Source organism: Salvelinus fontinalis, chromosome 7 (genome assembly GCF_029448725.1).
Source record: "Salvelinus fontinalis isolate EN_2023a chromosome 7, ASM2944872v1, whole genome shotgun sequence".
NCBI classification, from domain to species: domain Eukaryota; kingdom Metazoa; phylum Chordata; class Actinopteri; order Salmoniformes; family Salmonidae; genus Salvelinus; species Salvelinus fontinalis.
In genome coordinates, this window is record NC_074671.1 from 53,651,463 (window position 1) to 53,672,887 (window position 21,425).

The window sequence follows — 21,425 nt, forward strand, 5'->3', positions numbered from 1 at the left end:
AGTTGAGAAATAAATACAGTAGGCCTAGTCTATAGAAAGCTGATGGGATCCTCTTTTTAACAGAGGCCACCACTCTGTTTTCATGTGCAATTGCATAGCCTATAGAAATGTTGAGCTCATGGGCTCTCATGAAGTGTTAGATTACATTTTCGATACATTTGCATCGATGTCAGAGTGATTAGAGGGACAATAGAGTGCTGAGTACCAGGCAGTTAGTAAGTTTGGTAGGCTACTAATGACCATCAGAGCTTGGTAAAGCCTAGTTCCTGTGACTAAATGGTAACGTGGACATTGACTGCCTTCATAACTCGTGACCGCCGTAATATGGTCACCGTAACAGTCCTAACTATGCATGACCTCTGACCTTTCCAGCCCCCACAGGTCCAATGACAACAACGAGTTGCTCCGATTTCACTGTGAGTGACAGGTTCTGGAGAGACGGGGCATCCAGACACTGTGGTGATAGAAAGGAGGGACATTTCATAGCAATTCATGAAGTTACCACACAGGACAGGCGTCTTCTTGTTTTGTACAGTGCCTTCGGAAAGTATTCAGAACCCTTGACTTTTCCCCACATTTTGTTAGTTTTGATAGGATTGGATTTCTGAACTTTAAATGTTATTAGTCATTAGTTGTAATAGAGACCTGAGGGGTGCCAGTTTATGGCCTGTATCACTTAGTTTCCTGCCTAGCAATAAAGATGCAATGTTTGTTCAGATGTGTAGGAGGAGATTCAGCATAGGAGAATGGGTTAAATATCAGTGCGTGTGTGAATGTCTTTGTCTAATGCAGCTGTATTGACCCTCGGAAGAATAAACTTGGTTTGAGCTTTCATAGTGTCCGTAGAGTTTTTACTCTGAGAATTAAAACATAACAGTTTTCAGCCTTATTCTAACATTGTTTAAATCGTTTTTCCCCCCTCATCAATCTACACACAATACACTTTAATGACAAAGCAAAAACTGTTTTTTGGAAATGTTTGCTAATTTATTAAAAATAAAAAACTGATATTACAAATTCTTATTTACAATGACGGCCTTCCCCAGCCAAACCCGGATCACCGAATGGGCGCCGCCCTATGGGACTCCCAATCACGGCCGGATGTGATACAACCTGGATTCGAACCAGGGACAGTAGTGACACCTCTTGCACTGAGATGCAGTGCCTTAGACCGCTGCACCACTGGGGCTACAAGCTTGGCACACCTGTATTTGGGGAGTTTCTCACATTCTTCTCTGCAGATCCTCACTAGCTTTGTCAGGTTGGATGGGGAGTGTTGCTGTTGGAGTGTTAGGAGCTATTTTCAGGTCTCTCCAGAGATGTTCAATCAGGATGAAGTTCGGGCTCTGGCTGGACCACTCAAAGACATTCAAAGACTGGTCCTGAAGCCACTTCTGCATTGTCTTGGCTGTGTGCTTAGGGTTATTGTCCTGTTGGAAGGTGAACCTTCTCCCCAGTCTGAGGTCCTGAGAGCTCTGGAGCAGGTTTTCATCAAGGATCTCTCTGTACTTTGCTCTATTCACCTTTGCCTCGATCTTGACTAGTCTCACAGTCCCTGCCGCTGAAAAACATCCCCCCTTCATGATGCTGTCACCACCATGCTTCACCGTAAGGATGGTGCCAGGTTTCCTCCAGATGTGACGCTTGGCATTCATGCCAAAGTGGTCAATCTTGGTTTCATTAGACCAGAGAATCTTGTTCCTCATGGTCTGAGAGTCTTAGGTGCTTTTTGGCAAATTCCAAGCGGGCTGTCATGTGCCTTTTACTGAGGAATGGCTTCCATCTAGCTACTCTACCATAACGGCCTGGATGGTGGAGTGCTGCAGAGATGGTTGTCCTTCTGGAAGGTTCTCCCATCTCCACAGAGGAACTCTGGAGCTCTGTCAGAGTGAACATCGGGTTCTTGATCAGCTCCCTGACCAAGGCCCTTCTCCCCCGATTGCTCAGTTTGGCCGGGTGGTCAGCTCTACGAAGAGTCTTGGTTATTCCAAACTTATTCCATTTAAGAATGATGGAGGCCACTGTATTCTCGGAGACCTTCAATGCTGCAGACATTTTTTGGTACCCTTCCCCAGATCTGTGCCTCGACACAATCTTGTCTTGGCGCTCAATGCACAATTCCTTCAACCTCATGGTTTGGTTTTTGCTCTGACATGCACTGTCAACTGTGGGACATTATATAGACAGGTGTGTGCCTTTCAAAATTATGTACAATCAATTGAATTTACCACAGGTGGACTCCAATCAAGTTGAAGAAACATCTCAAGGATGATCAATGGAAAAAGGATGGACCTGAGCTCAATTTCGAGTCTCATAGCAAAGGGTCTGAATACTTGTAAATAAGTAAATAAAGTTTTTCTGTAGATGTTTTAAAATACATTTGCAAACATTTCTAAAAACCTGTTATCACTTTGTCATTATGGGGTATTGTGGGTAGATTGCTGAGAAAAAATAAATAAATCTATTTTAGAATAAGGCTGTAACATAACAAAATGTGAAAAAAGTCAAGGGGTCTAAATACTTTCTGAAGGCGCTGTATATCAAAATGTGGACATTTGGGCCTCCCGAGTGGCGCAGTGGTCTAAGTCACTGCATCGCAGTGCTAGAGGCATCACTACAGACCTGGGTTTGATCCCGGGCTGTATCACAACCAGCCGTGATCGGTAGTCCCATAGGGCGGCGCACAATTAACCCAGCGTGGTCCGGGTTAGGGGAGGATTAGGCCGGGGGGGGGGGGGGCTTTACTTGGCTCATCGCACTCTAGCAACTCCTTGTGGCGGGCCCGGGTGCCTGCAGGCTGACCTTGGTCGTCAGTTGAATGGTGTTTCCTCCAACACATTGGTGTGGCTGGCTTCCTGGTTAAGTGGGTGTTAAGAAGTGCGGTTAGGCGGGTCATGTTTCGGAGGACGCACAACTCGATCTTCACCTCCCGAGTTCGTCGTAAAATACAAAGAAAATGTAATATTAACCTTTTATAAAACATGTGGACATTAAACATTTGACCCTGCCAGAATATTCACCTTGTCCCAGTAGCAAATTAAGTCCTTGATCTCAACAGAGATCTCTTTCTTTTCCTCCAGGGTGAATCTCATGTTGGGTCTCACAATCTCATCCAACAGAAGGAAATGCTGTGGGTCAACAGAGAGATGATTCAGCCAAACAAACCTTACTAAACTACAATAACTTATTGCACCTAGGTGAGGCACATCAGCCGTTTTGTGCCAGATGATCTATAGAGTACCTTGATCCTGCGGATACTGATGATGGTCTCGAACACCTTCTCGATGGCCAGTGGGAAGAAGAGGGTCACTGTGAGCTTGATGGCACCATACAGAGACACTGCCACAAACACCCGGCTGGCTGAGATGGTGTTCCCCAGGAGGACGTAGACGGCGAAGGTGATGAAGACGATGATCTTACTGGCCGCAAAGAAGGAGGCCATGTTGAGGCCTCGGAGGTAGGAGCTCGACATGATCTTGGAGATTTCTTTCCTGAGGGAAGAATGAAAGTGAAGTTTTTCAATAATAATGCAATAAAACAAAACATTCTGTTACACATCTGTTAAATTCAATGGAGTCTTTATAAATCTTTCCTTTAACCTATAAAAGTCTAAGTCGTTGGGGGAGGTTCTACTAAGTTAACATATGGAGTTGTTTTAAGATGGTCATACTATACGGATCATTTAGCTATTTGATTTTGAATTTTAAGACCCCTTTAGGTACAGTGGGGCAAAAAGGTATTTAGTCAGCCACCAATTGTGCAAGTTCTCCCACTTAAAAAGATGAGAGAGGCCTGTAATTTTCATCATAGGTACACTTCAACTATGACAGACAAAATGAGAAAGAAAAAAATCCAGAAAATCACATTGTAGGATTTTTTAATGAATTTATTTGCAAATGATGGTGGAAAATAAGTATTTTTGTCCTAGACTTAGCACTCCGATATCGCTTGCCATGTGGTAGTAGAGAGAACAGTCTATGACTGGGGTAGCTGGGGTCTTTGACCATTTTTAGGGCCTTCCTCTGACATCGCCTGGTGTAGAGGTCCTGGATGGCAAGCAGCTTAGCCCCAGTGATGTACTGAGTCGCACGCACTACCCTCTGTAGTGCCTTGCGGTCGGAGGCCGAGCAATTGCAGTACCAGGCAGTGATGCAACCAGTCAGGATGCTCTCGATGTTGCAGCTGCTGTAGAACCTTTTGAGGATCTCAGGACCCATGCCAAATCTTAGTTTCCTGAGGGGGAATAGGCTTTGTCGTGCCCTCTTCACGACTGTCTTGGTGTGTTTGGACCATTCTAGTTTGTTGGTGATGTGGACACCAAGAAACTTGAAGCTCTCAAACTGCTCCACTACAGCCCCGTCGATGAGAATGGGGGCGTACTGGGTCCACCTTTTCCTGTAGTCCACAATCATCTCCTTAGTCTTGGTTACGTTGAGGGATAGGTTGTTATTCTGGCACCACCCGACCAGGTCTTTGACCTCCTCCCTATAGGCTGTCTCGTCATTGTCGGTGATCAGGCCTACCACTGTTGTGTCGTCTGCAAACTTAATGATGGTGTTGGAGTCGTCATGCAGTCGTGGATGAACAGGGAGTACAGGAGGGGACTGAGCACGCACCCCTGAGGGGCCCCTTTGTTGAGGATCAGCGTGGCAGATGTGTTGTTACCTACCCTTGCCACCTGGAGGCGGCCGCCAGGAAGTCCAGTTGCAGAGGGAGGTATTTAGTCCCAGGGTCCTTATTTTAGTGATGAGCTTTGAGGGCACTATGGTGTTGAACGCAGAGCTGTAGTCAATGAATATCTTTCTCACGTAGGTGTGCAATAGAGATTGCATCATCTGTGGATATGTTGGGGAGGTATGCAAATTGGAGTGGGTCTAGGGTTTCTGGGATAATAGTGTTGATGTGAGTGGGGCAATAGTCATTTAGGCAGGTAGCCTTTGTGTTCTTGGGCACAGGGACTATGGTTGTCTGCTTGAAACATGTAGGTATTACAGACTGTCAGGGACAGGTTTAAAATGTCAGTGAAGACACCTGCCAGTTGGTCAGTGCATGCTCGGAGTACACATCCTGGTAATCCGTCTGGCCCTGCGGCCTTGTGAATGTTGAACTTTTTAAAGGTCTTACTCACATCAGCTACGGAGAGCGTGATCACACAGTTGTCCGTAACAGCTGATGCTCTCATGCATGCTTCAGTGTTGTGTGCCTCGAAGCGAGCATAGAAGTTATTTAGCTCATCTGGTAGGCTCGTGTCACTGGGCAGCTCGCGGCTGTGCTTCCCTTTGTAGTCCGTTATAGTCTGTAAGCCCTGCCACATCCGACGAGCATCGAAGCCAGTGTAGTACGATTCAATCTTAGTCCTGTATTGACGCTTTGCCTGTTTGATGGTCTGTCTGAGGGCATAGCGGGATTTCTTATAAGCTTCTGGGTTAGAGTCCCGGTCCTTGAAAGCGGCAGCTCTAGCCTTTAGCTCAGTACGGATGTTACCTGTAATCCATGGCTTCTGGTTGGGGTATGTACGTACGGTCACTGTGGGACGACGTCATCTATGCACTTATTGATGAAACAAGTCACTGATGTGGTGTATGGATGCATCAATAGATTTTAACAAAGGTTTTTCACAGATAAAGAAAAATGGAAGAAGAACTGCAGGATGACTATTACAGCTTTTGTGCACTTTGCTGCAGCCAGGAATATGAGAGGTAGAATGTTTTGGGAATGGGAATTCCACAAATGCCCCAGACATTCCACTAAAAGCTACCATAGAATGTAACATTCAATAACATTCAGAGACAAAAACATGCCAATTCTCCTCATGTTAAAGGCCAAAGAGAAGCAGAAAGAAGACTACGATATGACCAGGTCTCATGGCTGGATAGTGTTGGCTGTTCATGGTGAGAGGGATCAGGGGACCAGACCTGTGATGTAACTGAAAGCTGTTTGCTGGCAGCTGGTGAAGTCAATGTGGTTTTGCTCCCTCTGTGAGGCCCTGCTAGGGGTGCCTGGCCCTCAGCCAAATACTATAAACCGCACATGCAGACACGCATATGTGCCTTCAGAAAGTATTCATACCACTTGACTTGACTCCACATTTTGTTGCATTACAGCCTGAATACAAAATGGATTACATTGATTTTATTTCTCACCCATAATATAGCCAATAGCCCATAATGACAAAGTGAAAACATGTTTTTAGAATTTTTTGCTAATTTATTGAAAATCAAATACAGAAATATATAATTTACATAAGTTAATACTTTGAAGAACCAACGTTGGCAGCGATTACAGCTGTGAGTCTGTCTTTCTGAGTAAGTCTCTAAGAGCATTCCACACCTGGATTTTGCAACTTTTCCCATTATTCTTACAACATGTTCTTTCAAATTTGTTGTTGATCACTGCAAGACAAGCATTTTTAGGTAGATTTAATTCCAAACGGTAACTCGGTCACTGTCTTCTTGGTAAGCAACTCCAGTGTAGATTTGGCCTTTGGTGTTTTAGGTTACTGTCTTGCTGAAGGGTAATTAATCTCCCAGTGTCTGGTGGAAAGCAGACTGAACAAGGTTTTCCTCTAGGATTTTGCTTGTGCTTAGCTCCATTCCATTTATATTTTATCCTGAAAAACTTCCCAGTCCTTAATGATTAGAAGCATAACCATAACATGATGCAGCCACCACTATGCTTGAAAATACAGAGAGTGGTACTCAGTAACGTGTTGTATTAGATTTGCATCAACAGTCTTCGACAACTTATCCACATTGTCTCTGTAATTTACACCGTCATGCTTTGCCTTCATGGCAATCGTGTAGGCTACCTCAGGCTTCAGCCTGCGCTTCAGAGGGTATTTCTGTGTGGGGATTGTTGCTCATTTCAATCAAATAATTTCACTATCCATGGCATATTTTTTAATTCCTGGTTTCTGAGCCGGTAACTGTAGGCTATTCAACAAGTGGAATTATTTGTGGAAATCGATGCAAGGGGTGGACCCCGAATACTCGGACGGATCATCATTGTCCACTGTATTTCAATTTGCAGGGATAGCTACAGGCTACTTGCCCAGCCGACGCTTGTCACTGAAGTATCACTGTAGCCTACTTTTGTTTCTCATCACATGTCCCTGGCGGCATTTTGATTCCCCCATCATGCTGCCACGTTTAGCCATCCAATATATATATATATTTAGGTATTTTTCTCCCGACTCTACTGACGAGTATTTTTATCTGCTCGTACAGGAGTAATAGAGGCCGAGTGCACTAATTTGGTGGATTTATTTTTTATATAAAACTATGTTTTCATTGTGATTTATCATGGGGTGCTGCAGCACCCTCAGCACCCCTAGTTCCCGCAGCTATGACTGGCTATCAGATCTGGATGGATCATTGTAAATGCACGTTTACTAAAATCTCCCTTAGCCCAGGGCTAAAGTGCAATATGAACGTGCCTAATATGTTGTCTTGTGTCAAACTTTATTTTTCAGGAAGTACACAGAGATATATCCTCCGCATGGACAATGTCGCATTGGCTATATGCTGCTGGTAGTGGCTCGCAAGTATAATCCATGCTTAGCCTATTATCTGACGATATTCATCGTTACTCATTGTCACTTCATTCTTAAGTTCTGCACGCAATGCATAGTCATTATAGCGTAGTCTTCTTTGTAGCGGATATCATGCCTGCACAAACCAATACAATCAAATGTTATTGTCATATGTACAGGATAGACATTCAATGACATGCTTACTGGTGGCAATCTTGTTTACTCATCATAGGGCTATGCCAATTTGATCATGTCATGTTGATCTAGCGCAGTTTAGGCATTACGTATGGTTTCAGGTGTGTAGACCACGGGCCTACTCTTTCCACATGTTGTGCTGTTTCCTCTTCCCTCGCTATTGCTCTCTCCTCTCTATTAAGTCTATTAGAATGTATGGAACGCCATAACGTCGGCACGTCTTTCATGGTCGTGCCCGGCCGGCCGTGAGCACTCCCGTACACTGGTCTACACAGGCTGATTGCTGTCGTGCTGTTCACAGCTATATGATTTGGATAGGAGTGAACTCCGAACTAAGGTGCTGGAGTAACGGCCATTACAATTATCAAGTGCCCCCTCTGCTGTCAAGGCAGGCAATATCAACACCATTTGCTAAACAACATGCAATTTAGCTATCCTCTACAGGGAAAATGGTGCATCTACGCTGTTGGTAGTGGCTCAACGAATGGAACACTATATAACACTGGCGTGTCATCCATGGTCGTACCCCGCCGGGTATGAGAATTCCCGTCCACTGATCTACACAGACTGAGTACTGATCAGAGCTACTTGGCTGCATAGGCGTGGGCTTTACTAAGCTGAACTCAAGAGAACTTGTTGAATGGCCTCATCGACAATCCATCGCAGCAATCGTGGTCTGTAAGCTAGTCATTCATATTTGATTTTAAGTAACCTTGCTCAAGTGAAGCTTTGCAACAGTAGTCATTTGATCAGTTGATTCATCAGCGACTCAAATATGTCATCCATGCTTTATGAGCTCAGTAGACCTACTGCTGCCTTTAACTCTTGGCATTTTTATTTAATCTCATCATAAACAAAATGTCTTCCGTTTGCTTGATATCAGCCCCAGCAATCAGTTCTCCTGGACTCCTGACTCCAATTAGCTTTTGGAAAAGTCATTAGCCTAGGGGTTCACATACTTTTTCTAACCTACACTGTGTATGTTTACATTATGTATTCAATATAGACACGAAAAATACAATAATTTGTGTGTTATTAGTTTAAGCACACTGTGTTTGTCTATTGTTGTGACTAAGATGAAGATCAGATCAAATTTTGTGACAAATTTATGCAGAAATCTGTTTCATGTTAATCATGCATATCGCTTATGGAATGTGTGGCTACACGCAGATGTCTCATTTCATCCAGAAACATTCCATATGATACTGTCCAATACAGCATAATTACCAGCCACAAACTATTCAATAAAATTCCTTATTATATTCTGTCTCTGTTGTCATGTTAAGCCTGTACTCCATTACAGGTAGCCTAGTGGTTAGAGCATTGGGCCAGTAACCGGAAGGTTGCTGGATCGAATCCCTGAGCTGACAAGGTAAACATCTGTCATTCTGCCCCTGAGCAAGACAGTTAACCCACTGTTCCCTGGGCGCTGAAGACGTGGATGTCGATTAAGGCAGCCCCCCGCACCCCTCTGATTCAAAAGGGTTGGGTAAATGCAGAAGACACATTTCAGTTGAATAGATTACAGCGGGGGCGCAGCCGGTTTGGGTTCCGTGTTACGATCCTAACAATTTACGTATGGATTTTCTTACAATCCTAATGATACGCATGTTCAACCTATTGGCAGGTATCTGGCTCCATAAGCGCTCCTTGATGTAGCATGGGCAACATTTTCCATCTCCTCAAATGTATCTGCCGTTGCGAATGTTAAGACCACTCTGTGAGGTACATCAAACTACAGGTTGAACATGGTGATATTGTAGACTTCTAAATTGATAGTGCAGTTTGTTTAGGTGATTTTACAGCTAACTAGCTACTTTACATGCTGATATTGTCTTTGATATTACTGTGTGTAGCTACATGTGCTATCTAGCTAGCTAGCTAGCCAGCCCATAGAGAGAGCATTGCATTGTGGATTTTGTAGTTGACTTGAGCTGGAACAGATTTACACAATGATTTTGGATGTTGCTACCAACCTTACTTTAACATTAGTTTACAAACAATAGTGTTCTCACATATTAGTGTTATTTAACAATGTAAATTAAAGGAGCGAGGGGTTTTGGGTGGATTTCTCCTTTAACCTCTACTTCCTCACAAACCCGGGTCCGGGAGCACCACCATCAGTAAAAAAAAACAGACTAGCATAGGCTAGCATAGCATCACAAGTAAATAGTAGCATCTAAATATCATTACATCACAAGTCCAAGACACCAGATGAAAGATACACATCTTGTGAATCCAGCCATCATTTCTGATTTTTAAAATGTTTTACAGGGAAGACACAATATGTAAATCTATTAGCTAACCACGTTAGCAAAAGACACCACTTTTTTTACTCCACCCTTTTCTTACTGCATCAGTAGCTATCACAAATTCGACCAAATAAAGATATAAATAGCCACTAACCAAGAAACAACTTCATCAGATGACAGTCTGATAACATATGCTATACAATAAATATGTTTTGTTAGAAAAATGTGCATATTTCAGGTATAAATCATAGTTTACCATTGCAGCCACCATCACAACTCTCACCAAAGCAACTAGAATTACTACAGAGACCACCGTGTATTAGCTAATTACTCATCATAAAACATTTCTTAAAAATACACAGCGTACAGCAAATGAAAGACACAGATCTTGTGAATCCAGCCAATCTTTCAGATTTCCTAAGTGTTTTACAGCGAAAACACAATATAGCGTTATATTAGCTTACCACAATAGCAAACATCACAACAGCATTGATTCAAGCCAAAATAGCGATAACGTATAAACCACCAAAATATATTAATTTTTTCACTAACCTTCTCAGAATTCTTCAGATGACAGTCCTATAACATCATATTACACAATGCATATAGAGTTTGTTCGAAAATGTGCATATTTAGCGCCACAAATCGTGGTTATACAATGAGAAAAGTAGCAAAGCTGCCCAGAAAAAGTCAGGAGAAATCTTTGAAGAGGCACCTATTCTAATCAGTAACTATTCCAAAACTTGACAAAAAAATACAGGTTGGACAGCAATTGAAAGACAAATTAGTTCTTAATGCAATCGCTGGGTTACATTTTTTAAATTAACGTTACTTCAAAATACAGCGTGCGATAAAGCGAGGCTGCACTGCAATTAATGGCGGCTTATGCATTTGACATTTTTCAACAGAACAACGAATTATCAGCATAAATAGTTCTTACTTTTTGATGAACTCTCATCAGAATCTTGGGAATGGTGTCCTTTGTCCAAAAGAATCGTTGCTAGGTTGTATAACGTCCTCTTCAACGTTGCAATTAGCAGTAAACATTAGCATGAGAGAGAGAGATACCCAACCCCCTAGAACGCCAGGAAATGAAATACCCGAAAATCGCAATATACTGACATAAACTGATATAATTCGGTTTAAAATAACAAGATTATGATGTCTTTAAAGCCTATATCGAATAAAAACACAGCCGGAAATGTCTAAGATCTATAACCGATGGTTCTAGTACAATATGCCAAGGTCCTCAGTGCGTCAGAGCGAAGAGGGAAAAGACCAGACACGTCTTTGCCAAGTGATTTATAACCTTTGAGATCTACGTAGAGACTCCATTTCAAGTCTCCCTATTCGCTAACATCCAGGGGAAGGCGTATGCAGTGAATCTCAACCAATAGAAGACAGGCAGATTTATACACAGGTCTCAGAGCAGCTTGGAAAATTTGGCATTCTCACATCCACATAGGAAAGTCCAGTTCTGTTTCACTCACAGATATAATTCAAACGGTTTTAGAAACTAGAGAGTGTTTTCTATCCAATAGTAATAATAATATGCATATTGTACGAGCAAGAATTGAGTACGAGGCAGTTTCATTTGGGAACGTCATTATTACAAAGTGCTAACAGCTCCCCCTATTGACAAGAAGTTTTACGTTGAACATGTGCTCTTTATGACAGAATGTTAAAATTAGGTGAAATAAGTTACACTACCCAGAAGGTATTCATTTGGTGGAACGACCCATTTACTTTCTGGTCTTCGATATTCCCTTTTGAAAACAACAGGTGCAAACATGCAAAAAGTTATTTTCAATTCAAATCAATACATATTTATTCTCCCATAGGGGAAATTCATGTAAATATATAGCTGCAAACAGCCATGGCGGGGTTCAAGCACCATGGCTCCACCATCCAGACAAAATGGACTGTACAAGGAATGCGAATGTTAAAGGGATCAATCCCATCTAGCTGGGGGACCTTGGTTTATCATACCATTTGTGTATCTAGCTAATAGAAATAAACATATACCATTTATGTTACTGTAGTTTTTACCTTCGGACTTCATTGACCAGTGCTGAGAAGGGCTTCTCCCAGGCATACATTTTGATGATCCTGATTCCAGACACCACTTCATTCATGGTGCGTATTCTACTGTCTGTGAGGACAGCAGTTTTACTCCTGCAAGGAAAGGAGTTCACTCAGTCAGTTCAGACATATCTCCTTGTGAACAAAAACGTCTGACGTTTCCTGAGTTTAATGAACCGATGGCAATGTTTACAATTAAGATATCTCTTTCGTAGAATCAGAGGTTTCATAACGCCTAACTTTTCTTCACACGTGCTTGAAGTGTTCCAAGAGGTAATCATTACAGTCAAAACTGAAAAGGGGTTTAAAACATGGACATCATTAACATATAGGTTGACCTAAGGTAGCTCTATGACATAATCATTGAAGCATAGGAACCACTCACTGAAACATGTTGCCCCCTACAGATAAGAACAGTCAACTTCTACTAAGACCCCACTCTGACTGTAAATTCAAGTCATGTCATGTAACGTATGTAATTCACCTGAGGGAGCCAAAGAGCTTTCCAAACATGGTCTGTAGTGGCATAAGGAACAAAAGGACAGCCACGCCTGCCAGGCACGACGGGCCAATCTCATACCACAGGAGTATGATAACCACCACAGCCTGCAGAGGTGCTATCCAGAGGTAGTGCAGATTGGTGGTCACCTACAAAGACCAGTAATCCTTGGTTAATTTAGCTGTTACGTAATGTTTCTAAGTAGTTGCATTTAGCACAACATAGATGATATGATCCTTCGAGCTGGATTCATGACCTAATACAACAGGCCACGCTTGTCATAATCTTTATACCACCGAAGAAGCTGCATGGGCTCTCCATGTTATATACATTTATATTCTTTCAGTCTGGTTTGAGTTTAGCATCGAACTATTGTAAACATTTGTGCTAAGCAACCATCTGCATTTTCCATTCATCCATGACTTTGTTCTCTCCGTCTGGATTTAACTTATGTACTTTTAACTTTTGTACGGACAGGATGACAAGACAGCTCAAATATTGGTGCATTCCATTCCTGTACATTTGATGAAGTTTCAATTGTCATATAAGCTACAGCCAAACTCTTCAGAAACCTATGGAATGAACTGAGGGAGATGATGTGCTCAACCATTTCATCCAATGAAAGCTCCTGTCTTCACGCACTTCCTGCATTTACCTCATCAAACCTGTTGACATCGTTGGATAGCAGGTTCACTATTTGGCCCGTGGTTGTTCTTCCCATCGCTGCACTGCTGAGACACAGGGCCTATGGGGGAATTCAATTTACTAGTAAATTGTTCTTAAAGATTTTAATTTGTATAATGCAAGTATGCAGCGTAGAATGACCTTCTTGTAGATCATGTGACACATGGCCACTCGTATCTTCATGCCGGTCCTCAGGACGTGGTAGAAGTAGAGACTTTGGAGGACGGTCAGTGCAACGGTGGACAGAGAGACACCAGCAGCGTAGCCAAAGGCCTCATAGAGTGCGTCCATATTATCAGGATCGTACTTCTCAAAGTATTGGATCAGCTTTCCCAAGAACACTGGCTGGATCACCTTAACCACCTCCTATTGGGGGAACAAGAGAGAGGTAGAGCGATTTCAACCTGAATTCAAATCCACTTAATTACACTGTAAAAGCTGACATATATGGATAGATAACCCACTCACCATGTACCGTAGGTACATAGATCAAATGTTCTTTTAAAAAACAGGCAAACGTATATTTCTACATACTACAGTGAAACTAAAGATCCCCAGCACTGCGTAGGGTTTCCCATAGCACTTCACGATGGCTTTGGTGAGTTTGGGCATCCGCAGTTCCTTGGCAGCCATTCGAACCTCCTTATCCCAATGTCTGTAAAGATTAGCACATTGTTAGATTATGATCAGAAAACAGAATACAGGCCATTGATATTTTTGTAATCTCTACCTGGGGCTATTTGGAGCCTAAATACACAATGGTGCTAAATTCAGTGGTATAGCATAAAACTCCAAATGGAGCCAGGGAAAGTCATCAATCAACGCTCAGGAAACAAAACAAAAAAAGACCAACAATACAATAAGGGATGTAAACAATGAAGAGTGAAAGGGATAGGCTAGGGGATAGGGCTAGGCTAGGGGATAAGGCTAGGGGATAGGTCTGGGAGATGGGGATAGGGCTAGGGGATCGGACTAGGGCTAGGCTAGGGGATAGGACTAGGCTAGAAGATAAGGGGATAGGGCTGGGGGATAAGGCTAGGGGATAGGGCTAGGCTAGGGGATAGGGCTAGGCTAGGGGATAGGGCTAGGTTAGGGGATAGGCCCAGGGAAAAATAGAGCTGGGCCACAGTATGTCATACCTCTGTAGTTCCTCTCCCAGGCCCTGAGAAGCATCATCGGGAAGTACTTGGTACATGTCATCTTCCTCTAGCCTCCGCTTATTTCCAATACTGAATAAAGGGGTTACCCAACTGATAGAGAATAAAAAGGAGGGGAGAGAGAGACAGAGCAGGTTAATTTACAAATGTATCAATTAACCAATGCAATAGCCAATTAACCAATGCATTAATTAACCAATGCAATAACCAATTAACTAATGCAATTATTAACCAATGCACATTGAGGAAAGAGAAAACACAAAACAGGAAGTGGATGTGTATGAGCAACATTTAATCCAAGAACCCCAACGTCAAAATGCACTGTACTCAATGTTCTGCTTTATGTTTTTTATTTTATTAGGATATACATGTAGTAGGAGGGCCTGGTTTGTTTGCACTGCCCTACGACAACTTGGTTGAAGAGTAACAAATTAGATGTACCTTAAAAAGATAAAGCTACTTATTTATGAATGTGTTAACCAATAGCTCATTTGTTTTAGTTGTGTCAGACAACTTTACGTGACCTCAGCCACTCTCCCTCAGCAGTGTCACTGATATAGGAAATAGTATGGAACAAAGAATATCCTATTACAGGTGGCAACTGTAGCGTGATCAATATGCATGCAAGAACAATGTTTTTACATCTAAATGCAATTTATACAATTGTATAAATGTCGACAGAACACGTTTAGTTCGACATGGTGGGATCCATTTGTTGGTAAAAATGTATTTATGGGAAAATATTGATATAATAACCTTCATATCGTAGTAAATTTGGAGTCACGAGATGATATGTTGTGTGGTCCTCCCACTACGACGTGGGAAAGCATGCAGTTTATTAAACTACAGATTAAATCAATTATGATGAACTTCACTGGGTGGTGAATGTGTAAGGTGATTTTCCTTTCCAATAAATATCGAGGGTCTTATTCTGGTGACATGATGATCGCTGCTTGGCTGCCGTTCGACAAATACAAATAATATTGGTTATTCATAATAATCTCATAATGTAGGTAAGTAGACTACCCACACTGCATCAGCGAGATGTTGGTTCAAGCACATGTGCCAAGACCAGAGTGGACACATTTGTCATATAACAACAGTTGTGACAAAACCATCAGTAGTGTTGATAAATGTGATGGAAACCCAATTAACTTGTATTTTTCATTCAGTACATGGAAATTGAAAGGCAAAAGTTATTGTTATGTGCACTATGTCCTCACACAGCCTTTTATCCGCAAAAAGTCAGTTTGATGGAAACATCTCAGGTCTAAAATGCGCAAATTGTTTTATAAAGATTTTTGAATATTCACATGGGAATCTGTCACTAATTGGATGCAAACCTAGCTACTGTTACCTTGTTTTTCAGCTTGAAAGAGCATTGCAACTGGTTGCCTCCTTCTAGACTGAAGCAACGACCAGTGTGGAATGGCACATTCAGATCTGGATGTGTCAAATCACAAATCTTCATCTTGCTCAAAACAACCAGTTCATCATACTGTGCATCAACACTGTGCAGCATTCTCTCTGAACTCTAGTAGTGCTTTATGACACATGGGATAGAAGGTTAACTTTTTTGACTGACCTGTGATCAGTTTGCTTGCTTTGCTCTACTGATTTTGTGGTGTTTCCTAACCCCGGAAAACACTGAATGGATAATCAGGCAGCATTGAATGGATAATCTGGGGTCTGTGGCCAGCCGCACCACTTAAACTGAAGGACGAGGCTGGAGAAATGGAACCGCTCTCTCAAATATAATAGATGTGGGTCTATGCATGGAGTGACAGTCCATGAGATATTTTGAAGCTTTACATTGATTGTTTACAAAACTCAAAAGACAACAAAAATATAAACAAGAGCAATACAACCATATGTTGGGTTATGATGATAATTGAAATGAACATGTGACAGCAGAGAATATCCAGATAGTGTTTTTTTAAAGAGACTGACACATGGAAAATTCCACCGAAAAACTATTGTTGAAACAGTGCATTCGGAAAGTATTCAGACCCCTTGACTTTTTTCCACATTTTGTTACGCTACAGCCTTATTCTAAAATGTATTAAAGGACCACAATACCCCATAATGACAAAGCAAAAACAGGTTTTTAGACATAAAAAAATAAATAATGAAATATCACAATGCTTGGACACTTTTACTGATAAAGAACAAACCCACTCTGTAAAGGGTAGACTTATGTAGGACAATTCATGTACCCTACGGGAGATCCTGAGCAAAACAAATGAAGGTGAACACGGTTTTGACATAGTGGCTCTTGATCAAGGCTTTTGACTTCCTCTCGCGAAAATACTTATGGAACGCTATGGCAGCCTATGGGTTCCCAACAAGGTTGATAAACATGGTGAAATGTCTGTATGCCAAGTCTGTATGCCAAGTGAACAGTAAATGGCCACCTGACAGAGGATATGATCATAAAGTGCGGAGTTAAACAAGGTTGCCCTTGCTCAGCCCTATACAGTATGGCTATAAGTCCAAAGGGTGTATTATTAGATCAAGATAAAGTGTTGAGTCTAGGATACGCCGACGACGTGGCTGTTCTTGTTCACACACAAAAAGGATTTTGACATTGTCAGAGTACTTTTGGCATTATGAGAAAGTATCTGCTGCAAAGCTAAATCAGGCCAAGTCAGAGGCAGTATAGACAGGAAAACCTGAAAAGAAAACTACTTTGGATATAGAGGTAAAGAAACAAATCAAAATTTTGGGATTGATTCTGTGCAATAAAGAGTTTGCAGAGAGAAATTGGGAGAAAAAGAGTTGGAAGTGAAAGAAGAAGTAAATAAATGATCAAACCGAATTACCAACTTCAAGTCAAGAATCACTGTCAACAAAATGTTTAACCTATCCAAAGTGATGTTCTTGAGTACTGTATTTCCTCCCACAGAAAAGTGTGGGAAGAAATGAAACAAAAAATGTTGTTGACTGAGGGCCACCTGCGTGCCGCAGTGGTCTAAGGTACTGTATCGCAGTGCTTGAGGTGTCACTACAGCGCTGGGTACGATCCCAGGCTGGCCGGGAGACCCATGAGGCGGCGCACAATTGGCCCAGAGTCGTCCGAGTTAGAGAAGGGTTTGGCCAGCCAGGATTTCCTTTTCAGCTTTCAGTTGTGCTAACAATTGCAAAAGGCTTTTCAAATGATCAATTAGCCTTTTAAAATGATAAACTTGGATTAGCTAACACAATGTGCCATTGGAACACAGGAGTGATGGTTGCTGATAATGGGCCTCTGTACACCTATGTAGATATTCCATTAAAAGAACTGCAGTTTCCAGCTACAACAGTAATTTACAACATTAACAATGTCTACACTGTATTTCTGATCAATTTTAAGTTATTTTACTGGACAAAAATGTAGCTTTTCTTTCAAAAACAAGGACATTTCTAACTGACCCCAAACTTTTGAACGGTGGTATATATCACACACACAGTGCCTTCGGAAAGTATTCAAGACCCCTTGACTTTTTCCACATTTTGGTAGGTTACAGCCTTATTTTAAAATTGATTAAATCATTTCCCACCCGCTCATCAATCAACACACAATACCCCATAATAACAAAGCAAAAAAACGTGTTTTAAAAAATAAAATAAAAATTGTACATTGAAAAAGTTTTTCAAAAACTGATAGCACATAAGTATTCAGACCCTTTACTCAGTACTCTGTTGAAGCACCTTTAGCAGTAATTACAGCCTCAAATCTTCTTGGGTATGACACTACAAGCTTGGCACACCTGTATTTGGGGAATTTCTCCCATTCTTAGGGTCGTTGTCCTGTTGGAAGGTGAACCTTCACCCCAGTCTGAGGTCCTGTGCGCTCTGGAGCAGGTTTGCATCAAGGATCTCTCTGTACTTTGCTCTGTTCATCTTTGCCTCGAGCCTGACTAGTCTCCCAGTCTCTGTCGCTGAAAAACATCCCCACAGCATGATGCTGCCACCACCATGCTTCACCGTAGGTATGGTGCCAGGTTTCCTCCAGACGTGACGCTTGGCATTCAGGGAAAAGAGTTCAATCTTGGTTTCATCAGACCAGAGAATCTTGTTTCTCATGGTCTGAGAGTTTTTAGTTGCCTTTTGGCAAACTCCAAGCGGGCTGTCATATGCCTTTTACTGAGGAGCGGCTTCTGTCTGGCCACTCTACCATAAAGGCCTAATTGGTGGAGTGCTGCAGAGATGGTTGTCCTTCTGGAAGGTTCTCCCATCTCCACAGAGGAACTCTAGAGCTCTGTCAGAGTGAGCATCATGTTCTTGGTCACCTCCCTGACCAAAGCCCTTCTCCTCCGATTGCTCAGTTTGACCGGGTGGCCAGCTCTAGGAAGAGTCATGGGGGTTCCAAACTTCTTTCATTTAAGAATGATGGAGGCCACTGTGTTCTTGGGGACCTTCAATTGCTGCAGACATTTTTGGTACCCTTTCGCAGATCTGTTCCTCGACACAATCCAGTCTCTGTGCTCTACAGAGAATTCCTTCGACCTCATGGCTTGGTTTTTGCTCTGACATGGACTGTCAACTGTGGGACCTTATATAGACAGGCGTGTGCCTTTCCGAATCATGTTCAATCAAATTAATTTACCACATGTAGACTCCAATCAAGTTGTAGAAACATCTCAAGGATGATCAATGGAAACAGGATGCACCTGAGCTTAATTTTAAGTATCATAGCAAAGGGTCTGAATACCTTTTGCTATGATAGGGTATTTCTGTTTTTTCTTTAAGAAATTTGCAAACATTTCAAAAGACCTGTTTTCGCTTTGTCATTATGGGGTATTGTGTGTAGATTGATGAGGAAATATTTGTATTCAATCCATTTTATAATAAGGCTGTATTGTAACATAATGTGGAAAAAGTCAAGGGGTCTGAATACTTCGCTAGGTATGCCTACGTTGGGTTTACATACCACTATGTTCAGGCAACTGTACAAAGTTTCTAACGGTAGCTTGCAAAGTAAACATTATCAGCTAAGTGTACATCGACTCATTTCAGGAAACTAGGCATATGTCGCGCGTCACTACTTCACAGGAGAGGCATTTGAACGTAAACATATATATTTGATCAAAATGCATTTTTGACCTTCTGGAACATGTGAACTTTTCATCTGCCTTAATAAGATGAAGGAAAAAGGAAACCGCACACTGCTCTTGATAGTATCACCGATATTTAATAAGCTTACGTATCGGCCTCACGTGATACTATCAAGAGCAGTGTGCGGTTTTCTTTTTCCTTCATCTTGTTCAATTGTTTCCATGCACCTGCAAATAAGATTGCTCAGATGTGCGAGTGCCTTTTGAATCTGCTTTAATAACAAACGTGTATGCCATCTGTAAATACAAATAAAATGTTAAATTACGAGCATAGTTGGTTTAGCCCCGGAAAAAGACAGGAACCTACCTTCTAGCCATTTCTGGCTGAGATAATGGATGGCCTGGACATGTCGAGAGATGAGTTCGGATTGGACTGCCATGTAGCAGGCTTCTGTCTCTAACTTGTACTATGTGTAGGTCATTATTTCTAATGTGGCTTTTTTTTAAAAGATATCACGAAGAACTGCAAAAGTGCTGCTCTCCACTTTCTGGAGGGCTGAGTTTGGAAATCAGTGGAATGCCCGGTGGAAGCAGAGTATGATAGCTAAGGAGATTGAGAAAATTCTGGCTTCTGATTGCAAATATGTGGAGGGAGTCAAAAAGAGGACACACAGGCTGTTGTATAAAACACCTTTCTCGAGAGCACATCTTCAAACTAAGGACAACCATGGCATCCGTGACAGGTTAAGAGTTTAGCTAGCTACATTTTCAGATATGACCAGTTTCAAATTTTTCAGAAAGTCGTTTTCAATGCAAGTTAAAGCCTCCTCTTAGCCAACTAGCTAACATTAGCTGGCTGGGTTGATAGCTAATGTTACATGTATGATCTGTGTCGTAATATTATTCATATCTCGGAGCCATTTGCATTGCTAGTTATAGCCTAATGTTAGCTAGCTAGTTAACCTGTCTAGGATGAGGGTGCCGCTAGCGGCACTCCCCCCCCACCCCCACTGAAAAGGCAGAGCCGCGAAATTCAAAAAAAAATATTTTTTTTAAATATTTAACTTTCACACATTAAAGTCCAATACAGCTAATGAAAGACACAGATCTTGTGAATCCAGCCAACATGTCCGATTTTTAAAATGTTTTACAGGGAAGACACAATATGTAAAGATGTAAATCTATTAGCTAAAAACACATTAGCATAATCCACCATCTTTTATTTGTCCACCAACAACAGTAGCTATCACTAATTCGGCTAAACTAAGATATTTATAGCCCCTAACCAAGAAAAAAACTCATCAGATGACAGTCTGATAACATATTTATGGTATGGGATAGGTTTTGTTAGAAAAATGTGCATATTTCAGGTAGATGGCATAGGTTACAATTGCACCCACCGTCACAAATGGACTAGAATAACTACATAGAGCAACGTGTTTACCTACTTACTAATCATCAAACATTTCGTAAAAATACACAGCATACACTAATCGAAAGACACAGATCCTGTGAATACAGACAATATTTCAGATTTTCTAAGTGTCTTACAGCGAAAACACAATAAATCGTTATATTAGCATAGCACATGTGCAAACATTACCCCAGCATTAATTCTAGCCAAAGTGAGCGATAACGTAAACATCGCCAAAATATATTACTTTTTCACTAACCTTCTCAGAATTCTTCAGATGACACCCCTGTAACATCACATTACAACATGCATATACAGTTTGTTCGAAAATGTGCATATTTAGCCACCAAAATCATGGTTAGACAATGGGGAAAGTAGCCCAGCTGGTGAGGAAATGTCCGTGCGGCCTATTAGACAGTGATCTACTCGTATACATAAATACTCATAAACGTGACTAAAAAATATAGGGTGGACAGCGATTGATAGACAATTTAATTCTTAATACAATCGCGGAATTACATTTTTTAAATTATCCTTACTTTTCAATACAGTTTGCGCCAAGCGAAGCTACGTCA

General features: G+C 41.6%; 1 protein-coding gene across 2 annotated transcripts in view; it reads right to left on the reverse strand.

The window, feature by feature from the left end:
• LOC129859687 (ATP-binding cassette sub-family C member 4-like) overlaps nt 1-21,425 on the reverse strand; it is a 42,372-nt gene that overhangs the window by 17,211 nt on the left and 3,736 nt on the right. Inside the window, exons 2-10 of one of the 2 annotated variants that reach the window (XM_055929754.1) lie at nt 14,383-14,493; nt 13,778-13,898; nt 13,385-13,609; nt 13,215-13,304; nt 12,545-12,708; nt 12,028-12,153; nt 3,242-3,491; nt 3,021-3,128; nt 365-454 (exon numbers count right to left, since the gene is read on the reverse strand). In XM_055929754.1, coding sequence (XP_055785729.1) covers nt 365-454; nt 3,021-3,128; nt 3,242-3,491; nt 12,028-12,153; nt 12,545-12,708; nt 13,215-13,304; nt 13,385-13,609; nt 13,778-13,898; nt 14,383-14,493 — 1,285 coding nt within the window. Of the gene's footprint in view, nt 1-364; nt 455-3,020; nt 3,129-3,241; nt 3,492-12,027; nt 12,154-12,544; nt 12,709-13,214; nt 13,305-13,384; nt 13,610-13,777; nt 13,899-14,382; nt 14,494-21,425 lie in introns of those variants that run through there. The other variant, XM_055929755.1, reaches the window with a different exon arrangement.